This window comes from Salmo trutta, chromosome 4, assembly GCF_901001165.1.
Source record: "Salmo trutta chromosome 4, fSalTru1.1, whole genome shotgun sequence".
Lineage (NCBI taxonomy): Eukaryota > Metazoa > Chordata > Actinopteri > Salmoniformes > Salmonidae > Salmo > Salmo trutta.
The window spans coordinates 68,203,057-68,214,743 of record NC_042960.1 but is presented as its reverse complement, the minus strand read 5'-3'; the positions used below and the strand labels follow the sequence as shown (position 1 = coordinate 68,214,743).

The following is an 11,687-nucleotide window of genomic DNA, read 5'->3' as shown; positions in this document are numbered from 1 at the left end:
TGCAGCTGTAATTGCAGCAAAAGCGGGCTCTACAAAGAATTGACTTTGGGGGGTGAATAGTTATGCACGCTCCAGTTTTCTGTTTTTTTCTCTTATTTCTTGTTTGTTTCACAATAAAAAATAATTTGCATCTTCAAAGTCGTAGGTATGTTGTGTAAATCAAATCATACAAACCCCTCAAAAACTATTTTAATTCCAGTTTGTAAGGCAACAAAATAGGAAAAATGCCAATGGGGGGGTGAATACTTTTCACAAGGCACTGTAGATTACATTACAAGGCATTCGGAAATTATTCAGACCCCTTGACTTTTTCCATATTTGGTTACATTACAGTCTTTTTCTAAAATTGATTAAATAAAATGTAATCATGAACTGAAATTTAACCTAGGAATTAAAATATTTGTCTCCTTCTCGATGTTGCATGCAGTTCTCTCTCTCTCCCTCCCTTCCTCTAACTCCTCCTTCACTCCCTCCCTCTATACTCACTTATCTGGCAGAACCAGAAAGTCCATTCCTCCCAAATACTCACTTCTGTGGAAACAAAACATATCTGAGTCTCTGTGTCGTCTGTCTGTGTGAGAGTGAAAACAACCGTCCAAATGGCTCAGCAGGGAGTTCTGCTGGACCAGGACCAGTTCTGTTGTTCTGTCTGTCTGGATCTACTGAAGGAGCCGGTCACTACTGCCTGTGGACACAATTATTGTAGAATCTGTATTGAGGGCTGCTGGGATCAGGATGTTCTGAAAGGGGTCTATAGCTGTCCTCATTGCAGAGAGACCTTCACTCCGAGGCCTAATCTGAGGAAAAATAACATGTTGGCTGAAATGGTAGAGAAACTGAAGAAGGCTGCTCTCCCTCCTGCTCTGTGCTATGCTGGACCTGGAGATGTGGCATGTGATGTCTGCACTGGGACCAGAAAGCAGAAAGCCCTCATGTCCTGTCTCATGTGTCTGGCCTCTTACTGTGAGACTCACCTCCAATCTCACTATGAATCTCCTGCTTTCAAGAAGCACAAGCTGGTCAAAGCCACCGCACAACTACAGGAGAAGATCTGCTCTCATCATGACAAACTGCTGGAGGTTTACTGTCGTACCGATCAGCAGTGTATCTGTCTGCTGTGTACAATGGATGGACATAAAGGCCATGATACAGTGTCAGCTGCAGCAGAGAGGACTGAGAAACAGGTAAGACCAGAACAACTTGTTGGTGACTGTCTGATAAACAAAGAATTAAAGATACAGTAGGAACTAAGGCTGTTTGAATATGAGATCAATCAAAAGAAATTGATCCTCAACAGAACAAATATGAACGCAACCTTCAGTATATAGATATGTTAACCTAGATTCTCCAAATGTATCACCATTTTCTAAAGTCTGTTTGGTTCTGAACAGACAGAATAAAAACTCAAACAGCTGCAAAGACAATGTATGATGACACAAGAACATATATTTATAACCTCATACTAGGCGGGGTCAACTCCTTACACATCTAGACAGCCAATACATCTCTGTTGCTAGGCAGGAACTGAATTGGTTCCTGTCACTGGTGTAGTCATGGCCCTGCCTGAGGCTAGAACCTTGGTGGGTGTGGAAGTGTATGTGTGTGAGATAAGACTGTAGTAGGAGGGTCGTTGGGGTGGGCCCCTCTGGCCCCCCTCCCAGAGGTTTCTTCTCACTTCATCTGTTGACTTGAACTCGAGACGAATTCCTGCCTCCTCCCTAGTTCTGCAGCTGGCCTGCCTTATCAGAGACTAACTAGACTGTTGAATTCCTGGCTCCTCCCTAGTTCTGCAGCTGGCCTGCCTTATCAGAGACTAACTAGACTGTTGAATTCCTGGCTCCTCCCTAGTTCTGCAGCTGGCCTGCCTTATCAGAGACTAACTAGACTGTTGAATTCCTGGCTCCTCCCTAGTTCTGCAGCTGGCCTGCCTTATCAGAGACTAACTAGACTGTTGAATTCATGGCTCCTCCCTAGTTCTGCAGCTGTCCTGCCTTATCAGAGACTAACTAGACTGTTGAATTCTTGGCTCCTCCCTAGTTCTGCAGCTGGCCTGCCTTATCAGAGACTAACTATACTGTTGAATTCCTAGCTCCTCCCTACTTCTGCAGCTGGCCTGCCTTATCAGAGACTAACTAGACTGTTGAATTCCTGGCTCCTCCCTAGTTCTGCAGCTGGCCTGCCTTATCAGAGACTAACTAGACTGTTGAATTCCTGGCTCCTCCCTAGTTCTGCAGCTGGCCTGCCTTATCAGAGACTAACTAGACTGTTGAATTCATGGCTCCTCCCTAGTTCTGCAGCTGTCCTGCCTTATCAGAGACTAACTAGACTGTTGAATTCTTGGCTCCTCCCTAGTTCTGCAGCTGGCCTGCCTTATCAGAGACTAACTAGACTGTTGCATTCCTGGCTCCTCCCTAGTTCTGCAGCTGTCCTGCCTTATCAGAGACGAACTACACTGTTGAATTCCTAGCTCCTCCATAGTTCTGCAGCTGGCCTGCCTTATCAGAGACTGAAACTCAACTGTGGAATTCCTAGCTCATCCCTAATTCTGCAGCTGGCCTGCCTTATCAGAGACTAACTAGACTGTTGAATTCCTGGCTCCTCCCTAGTTCTGCAGCTGGCCTGCCTTATCAGAGACTAACTAGACTGTTGAATTCCTGGCTCTTCCCTAGTTCTGCAGCTGGCCTGCCTTATCAGAGACTAACTAGACTGTTGAATTCCTGGCTCCTCCCTAGTTCTGCAGCTGGCCTGCCTTATCAGAGACTAACTAAACTGTTGAATTCCTGTCTCCTCCTTAGTTCTGCAGCTGGCCTGCCTTATCAGAAACTGAAACTAGTTGCCCTTTGTCTCCCTCTTTAGGAACATTGATATTCCACAACAACATGTTTGAACAGAATATTTCAGCACTTCCCCTTGTCTCTCTCAGTAACTTTCCATATACCAAGTTCCTATCCACCCTTCATTGACCCCAACATATACATTCCTTATATATGTAAAGTCATCAATACGTTATAGTATGGTAACATGAATAAGTATATTTCTAGCTAGAATCCAACAAGTCAAACATCATTATCATTAGTTATCAAACGTCATTATCATTCATTATCAAACACCATTATCATTAGTTATCAAACACCCAATCAGCTCCTGATTTGTGTTCTGTTAAAACTATAATTATTCACATGACAACATAATGGTATATTTTCACACAGACACTTCCTCAATATTTGTATCCCTATATTCTATCGGCCCTACGTCACATTACTATACTATGACAAATAAAGCTTGATAGCTCATTGAAGAGTGATTCTCCACAGAGGCAGCTGGGGATGAGTCAGCAGAAGGTCCAGCAGAGATTCCAGGAGAGAGAGAAGGAGCTGAAGGAGCTCCAACAGGCTGTGGAGTCTCTCAAGGTGAGTATTGTTGACCAGAGGAGACACACCATTTCAATTCTCTCCTCCAGTCAGAGAGAGAGAGAGGCCCCTCTCCAATCCCACTGACCCCACTGTTGAGAACAGGCTGTCTGGACCCCTTTCAGAGAATAGACTGCTTAATGTAACTGACGGGATATGAACCCAGGTCTACCGTGGGATAAACCAAAATCTTGACCATTACATCAAGAGAACATTCCCTATTGGGCCGACACTGATTTAGAAGTCGCAGGCGAGGCTACCTCATCACATAACCATGAGTAACCATGACTGACTCATGTCCCCTATACATTAACATGGAGCTCTCTCTCTCTCTCAATTCATTTCAATTCAATTCAAAGATCTTTATTGGCATGGGAAACATATCTTTACTATGCCAAAGCAAGTGAAGTAGATAATAAACAATCATAAATGAACAGTAAACATTACACTCACAAAAGTTTCAAAGGAATAGAGACATTTCAAATGTTATAATTCAAGAGCAAACAGAGAGAGCCGTGCGCCAGACTGAGTTCTGGAGGTGAAATGGAAATGAATGAGGGAGAGTTAAGTGAGGTAGAAGGTGTGTAGAAGAGCTCAGAACCAGAGAAGTATTTGGTCATATGAGATTTGACTTCAGAAGAGATCCAGGGTGTGTTGAGTGGTGGTGTCCCATCCTCCCAGGTCGTTGGCATGGTGCAGGAGCAGATAGGGTCAAAGTAGTGGAATGGGGTAGTGGGTTTTTAATGAGTGTAGGGTTAGTTGGCATGGTGCAGGAGCAGATAGGGTCAAAGTAGTGGAATGGGGTAGTGGGTTTTTAATGAGTGTAGGGTTAGTTGGCATGGTGCAGGAGCAGATAGGGTCAAAGTAGTGGAATGGGGTAGTGGGTTTTTAATGAGTGTAGAGTTAGTTGACATGGTGCAGGAGCAGATAGGGTCAAAGTAGTGGAATGGGGTAGTGGGTTTTTAATGCCTGTAGGGTTAGTTGGAATGGTGTTACTTAGTATTATCATAATTTGCCCTTTTCCCATTTTCAACATATTGGATGCCAACCGCCATTAAACTCCAAAGAAGAAGAAACGTTATATTTTGTCTATGTACAGTGTTGTAACGATGTCTCTCTCTCTCATTCCATCACTTTCGTGGTAGTTGGTTGTGTGGGTCTCTGGTTATGAATGGGGTGCTGACAGACAATCGTTGATGGATATTTATAGAGCTCTGAACAGGACAACAATTGATTACGGGTGTATAGTTTATGGAACAGCAGCAAACACTTAAGCTGGACAGAATCCAGTATATAGCTTTAAGGATATGTATTGGTGCATTTAAATCAACATCTGTATGTGTCTTACTAGTGGAGGCAGGTGAGATGCCTTTGGGTATACGGCGTAATAAATTGTCATTATCTTATTGGGTTGCAAGGCTGTGAGGTTGAACATCCCACTGCTACTGTTCTAGATGACTGTTGGGAATATACTAGTAGACAAGGCAGTGGTTTTGGTTGGACAGTTGTAGGTATCAATGTTATTATGGAGAAATGAGAGAATGGGTGTAGTAGTGATATTCTGCTGGGTCCCAGCACATTCAGTTGTGGAAGGGAATGAAATTGCAGACAAGTTAGCTAAAAGAGCTTTAAAACAAGACATAATATATATTAATGTTCCACTGGGTAGAGGTGAGGACAAATGTAAGATCAGAGACATTTTGATAGATGTCTGGCAGAAGAGATGGGACTCTGAGCACAAGGGACGGCATTTATATGTCCTCTAAAGGTCGGTGGACCAAGGTTCAAAGGTCAGATTAGGAAGGAAGAGGTGGTGTTTACTCGATTGTGTTTAGGACATTGTACATTGAACTGGTCCTTACATCTGGTTGGCAGCATGTGAATGGTTTGTGTCTGGAGGGTATTGTCAATGAAACGGTGGAGCATGTGTTGTTATATTGTTGTAAAGATTTTGAAGAGAGGGAAATATTGAAGGGTAGGGTCATTGAGGTTGGATGGGGTTGGGGGGATTGGAAGGGATTTTGGGGATGGGGGAGGGTCTATTAGAAGTTAGTAGGACTCTTTTTTATTTTCTCAGAAGTACTGAGTTAGGTAGGAGGATATAGAAATGGTTTAAACCGTGATTGAACACACTCCAGCTCAGTAGGTGGCGCCATGCACCTTTAACGTTGGTTTGAGGACCACCATTATATCATAGAAGAAGAAGGTATTGTGTGAGGGTTTTGTGGTTCCTGAGGAGGGCTACTATTCTTTTAGCGTATTTTCCAAATGTATTTTCTAGTTGTTAAGGGTTTATTTGTTAGTTTCCACTGTTTATCGGTTAGAGTTGAGGGGGAGTAGGGTAGTTTGTTAGGGAGGTGTGATGTCCTCAACCGAGTGGAGAAGAAACGCTGTCTCTTCAGGTGCGTTCTGGAGAATGGTGTGGAGGAATTATTGATCATGGTCGGTGAACAGGTGGGAGAGGAACATATACACTCTGTATCCAGAATGAACAAGGCGGTGGTTGTGGTAATGTAAAAGGTGAGTCTTGTTGCCCGGATAGTTACCAGTATGATTTATGTGAGGGGTGTGTTGGTGCTGATTTCGACAAGAGTAATGGTGTCTAATCTGCCTCCGTTTATTACGGACGAACAGATCCGTAAAGAGTTGGTTCGTTTTGGTCAATTTACAAGTGGTTTTCTTCACTAAATTCAAGGTTAAACAGGGGAGGGGTGGTACACAGGTTTTGTTAGCATAGATAGTGTGGACATTTTTTACAAATATTTTCTGATGAAACTATCCGCCAAGGATCCCAGTGATATAATATTGATATATATATATATATATATATATATATATATATATTTGGAAGATATATTGGAAGGCCTCGGAATAGAAAAGACAATGCATCTTCCAGCCCGACAATAAACATGCATTAAAATACCAACAAATAGCCAAACACTCTAACCAATAGGATACCTGCTGCCCGGCCCAACGCTCTAACCACTAGACTACCTGCCACCTCTACGCTCTAACCACTAGACTACCTGCTGCCCGGCCAAACGCTCTAACCACTAGACTACCTGCTGCCCGGCCAAACGCTCTAACCACTAGACTACCTGCCACCTCCACGCTCTAACCACTAGGCTACCTGTCACCTCTACACTCTAACCACTAGGCTACCTGCTGCCCTTTCACAGAGGTCTAGTTTACATTTACTTGTGAGTCATTTAGCAGACACTCTTATCCAGAGCCACGAGGATTAAGAGCCCAAATCTGCCTAAAAAAGGAGATTTACAGATTTTTCACCTAGTCTGCTCGGGGATTGGAACCAGCCACCTTTCAGTTACTGCCCAACGTTCTTAACCACTAGATTACACACCACTAAATGTTAAACACAAAGTCAAATGGTCGTAGATAAATGGTAAGCTGGTTAAATAAAAGACTGCTGTTATAACTTTCAGACTGCCATTGTTTTGGGGAAATAGGGACATGTCTATTTCTCCAATTATCTGTAATAGATGTATATATTATAATGGTTTGAAGTTCTACACCATTTTAATCAGGATAACCTATTATTTCTAATGATTTAAGTTTGAGCAGCTTAGTTATGGTATGTCTGTTTATTTCATTAAATATCTCACAATGTGTAAAATGAGATATTTTCATGTCGGACACCATTTTAATCAGGAGAATCTCCTCTTTCTAATGACATAAGGTTGGGCAGCGTCCTCTGCTGTCATCGATCACTAGACCAGAAATAGTCAGAAGTTGCCCGTTTTTTCCTACTTCCTGGTAATGCTGACATAAACACACTTGGCACCATCGAGGTGCGGATGTTTACTTTCTACACCAGTTGTTATTTTTCAGTTTGGTCCTAAGACCAGGTTTTAGTGGTCAAATAAAAAGATAGACATTTTTTGGTGCCATTTAGGGGAAATGGAATTCTAAGGATCATTCCAGTCAGAAGAGGCTCTGTGAAGGTTCGTTTCAATTCATTTGCTATGGCCTCGCTAGTGTTCCAGCTCAGACAACGTTCTTTGGCAGTTTTGACTCGTTCTATTGTCCAGCCTACTAGGACAGGGGACAGAGGCTGGGTCTAGCTCTGCTACGGGTCAGGCTACTGGAGGGGGGACCAGGAGGGAGGAGAGTAGAGCAAGGCCAAGCGGTGTTCTGTACCTGCCTGTCCAGGAGGGGGGACAAGGCCTGGTGGACCTGGAGAGCAGGGTGGCAGCGTTCTGACTCAATGGGGTGCAGAGGCTACTGTACCTACTGTCTCTCTTTCTCTTTCTGTCTCTGTTTCTCTCTTTCTCTCTTTCTCTCTTTCTCTCTCTCTCTCTCTCTCTCTCTCTCTGTCTCTCTCTCTCTTAACAGCGCTCTGCACAGGCAGTAGTGGAGGACAGTGATAAGATCTTTACTGAGCTGATCCGCTCCATTGAGAGAAGGAGCTCTGAGGTGAAGGAGCTGATCAGAGCCCAAGAGAACGCTCAAGTGAGTCAAGCTGAAGGACTCCTGGAGCAACTGAAGCAGGAGATAGCTGAGCTGAGGAAGAGAAGCACTGAGTTGGAGCAGCTCTCACACACAGAGGATCACATCCATTTCCTCCAGGTAACTAAACTGCCTTGTTACATGTGATATGAAATTAACTTAATGTGAAACTATTCATCTCAATCATTATGTTGTCCTGTCTGTCTCTCTGTCCCTCTCTCTCTGTCCCTCTCTCTCTGTCCCTCTCTCTCTGTCCCTCTCTCTCTGTCCCTGTCCCTCTCTCTCTCTCTCTCTCTGTCCGTCCCTCTCTCTGTCCGTCCCTCTCTCTGTCCGTCCCTCTCTCTCTGTCCGTCCCTCTCTCTCTGTCCGTCCCTCTCTCTCTGTCCGTCCCTCTCTCTCTGTCCGTCCCTCTCTCTCTGTCCGTCCCTCTCTCTCTGTCTGTCCCTCTCTCTCTGTCTGTCCCTCTCTCTCTGTCTGTCCCTCGCTCTCTGTCCGTCCCTCGCTCTCTGTCCGTCCCTCGCTCTCTGTCCGTCCCTCTCTCTCTGTCCGTCCCTCTCTCTCTGTCCGTCCCTCTCTCTCTGTCCGTCCCTCTCTCTCTGTCCGTCCCTCTCTCTCTCTCTCTGTCCCTCTCTCTCTCTCTGTCCCTCTCTGTCCCTCTCTCTCTGTCCCTGTCTCTCCCTCTCTCTCTGTCCCTGTCTCTCCCTCTCTCTCTGTCCGTGTCTCTCCCTCTCTCTCTGTCCCTGTCTCTCCCTCTCTATCTGTCTCTCCCTCTCTATCTGTCTCTCCCTCTCTATCTGTCTCTCCCTCTCTATCTGTCTGTCCCTCTCTCTCTCTCTCGCTCTCTCTCTGTCCATCCCTCTCTGTCCCTCTCTCTCTCTGTCTCTCTCTCTCTCCAGAGTTATCAGTCTCTCACTCTCTCTCTCTCTCCAGAGTTATCAGTCTCTCTCCAGTATTAGTGTATCTTCAGACTTACCCAGCATCGTTGTCCATCCTCTTCAATACTTTGGAGATGTGAGAAAGACTGTGTCTGAACTGAGAGAGAAACTAGAAGACTTCCTTAAAGGAGAATGGATCAAGATCTCCACTACAGGTGTGTTGAAAACAATAAGAACATCAACTTTAGACCATTGAAAGTTCCCTACTAGTAATATACATGTGGAATATGGTATGATGATAACATTCCCTCTCTCTGTCAATGTGTTTGTGTGTCTGTAGTGAATATAGTGGATGTTGTACTGCCTCCAGAGCCCAAGACCAGAGAACAGTTGTTACAATGTGAGTCTCTTTATTGTGAAGTAACTAACAGTCTCTTTTTACTGACACTCCTAACAATCCCTCTAGAAATATATAGCAATAGTAGATCTAATCAAAGACTGGGTATCTATCTGACTCCTCATATTTCTCTGATTTGATCTCTGCTGTGCTCTAATCAAAGACAGGGTAGATACAGTATCTGACTTAACTTATTGTTCTGACTCCCCTCATTGGTCTCTGCTCTGCTCTTCTCCCAGATTCCTGTCAGCTCAGACTGGACCCAAACACAGCACACCTACTCCTCTCTCTGTCTGAAGGGAACAGAAAGGTGACTTATACAGACCAAGTCCAACCATATCCTGACCATCCAGACAGATTCACCATCTACTGTCAGGTTCTGTGTAGAGAGGGTCTGTCTGGACGCTGTTACTGGGAGGTGGAGTGGAGTGTGGATGTTTATACAGCAGTCTCATATAAAGACATCAGCAGAACAGGGTCAGATAGTGGATTTGGAGCCGATAACAAATCCTGGAGTTTATATTACTGTAGAGGTGGTTATTGTTTCAGACACAATGATGTTGAGACTGAAGTATCAGGCCCTCAGTCCTCCAGAGTAGGAGTGTACCTGGATCACAAGGCAGGTACTCTGTCCTTCTACAGTGTCTCTGACACAATGACCCTCCTCCACAGAGTCCAGACCACATTCACTCAGCCCCTCTATCCTGGAATTGGTCTCAATAGTTATAATGATACTGCTGAGCTGGTTAAACTGTAGTAGGGTCCACATAGATACTAGTCATGCTGGTGTAGTCTATAGCTGAGCTGGTTAAACTGTAGTAGGGTCCTTATAGATACTAGTCATGCTGGTGTAGTCTATAGCTGAGCTGGTTAAACTGTAGTAGGGTCCACATAGATACTAGTCATGCTGGTGTAGTCTATAGCTGAGCTGGTTAAACTGTAGTAGGGTCCACATAGATACTAGTCATGCTGGTGTAGTCTATAGCTGAGCTGGTTAAACTGTAGTAGGGTCCACATAGATACTAGTCATGCTGGTGTAGTCTATAGCTGAGCTGGTTAAACTGTAGTAGGGTCCACATAGATACTAGTCATGCTGGTGGTGATGGTCCCCAGATGTGATGATTCATTCTACTCTGTTTTATCTATAATGATTTAACTGATTTGATCTTCCGATGTTCTAAATTAAAATTAACATTCAATGTATTCATATTTTTGTAATTGCAATGTTTTAATCTTGTACATTTCCATGAATCATGATGTATGGTGTTGATGTATATTGGTTGTCATTCAGAACCATTGATATGTTTTCTCAGTTGGTTCTCTGTCTCTATGTAATTCTCCTCAGTATCATTGATCAGCTTGTAGGCTCGGCCCTAATTGATGTGTTCTCTGTCACCTGGAGCTGCATGGAAAATGGTCCAGGAACAAAAGGACAATTCAGGACTAGTCAGCCCACTACAAGCTGGAATCACTTACTTTCTACTAAAGTATATGGTCTGGTTTCCCAGACACAGATTAATCCTAGTCCTGGACTAAAAAGTATGTTCAATGTAGATGTCCAGGAAACCTGCCCTAAATGTGTCATCTTTCATCCTCCCATACTGCTCAGTCCAGCAACATTAAACCTGTCCACCAGGTGGTGCTATTGACCAAACAATAAAACCAGCAGATATCTTGACTTGCCACTCAGTATATCAGTAATGTTCAGAATAGTACTTTAATATCATTGGAGATTGATGGTCTTTTTAATCCACTATCCAGAGTCAGGAACAGATGAAGTTAGGTCTGCTACTGTTCAGTGATTAAATATGATTTATGGTGATGGGAAATAAAAAAATACAACACTAAACTTATTCTAGTAATAGTGTTCCTTTGTTATTTATTCCAAGGTGTGTCTTTAACATGTAAATGGATTGTGTGGAGGTGAGCTAGTGGTGTGGCTGATAGAATAGAATGAAAAGGGAGGAGGGGAGGAAGAGGGGAGGAGTGAAGGGCTGTTCAAGAAACCAGATGAGGAAGAGAAAGATGTTCAGGGGAATTACTGTCTCTATTCCAAATGGTTCCCTATTCCCTACGTAGTGCACTACGGTGCTTCTGACCCGGTCTAAAGTAGTGTTCTACATAGGGAATAGGGTGTAGATTTATTACAATATCATGCTTTAGTGTTTGGCACAAAAAAAATATCAGATCTCCACCTTCCCACTTCATGTCTGTCATCCCCCAGTTCTGTTAAGACTTCCTCTCATTGAACTGGGCCTCAATCTAAATGGTCACTTTGTATTGATAGTCCATACTGGGCTTTACTATGGTTCTACATACAGTACCTGTATTGATAGTCCATACTGGGCTTTACTATGGTTCTACATACAGTATCTGTATTGATAGTCCATACTGGACTTTACTATGGTTCTACATACAGTACCTGTATTGATAGTCCATACTGGACTTTACTATGGTTCTACATACAGTATCTGTATTGATAGTCCACACTGGGCTTTACTATGGTTCTACATACAGTATCTGTATTGATAGTCCATA

General features: G+C 43.7%; 1 protein-coding gene across 1 annotated transcript; it reads left to right on the top strand.

Annotated features, from left to right (window-relative positions):
- The first annotated feature begins 530 nt into the window (after positions 1-530).
- Positions 531-9,979, top strand: LOC115191461 (tripartite motif-containing protein 16-like). The gene is made up of 6 exons (XM_029749307.1): positions 531-1,184; positions 3,315-3,410; positions 7,764-7,997; positions 8,808-8,967; positions 9,093-9,152; positions 9,389-9,979. Exons 1-6 carry the CDS (start codon positions 600-602, stop codon positions 9,904-9,906), a joined length of 1,653 nt encoding a protein of 550 aa, XP_029605167.1. The 5' UTR covers positions 531-599; the 3' UTR covers positions 9,907-9,979.
- Positions 9,980-11,687: the final 1,708 nt, after the last annotated feature.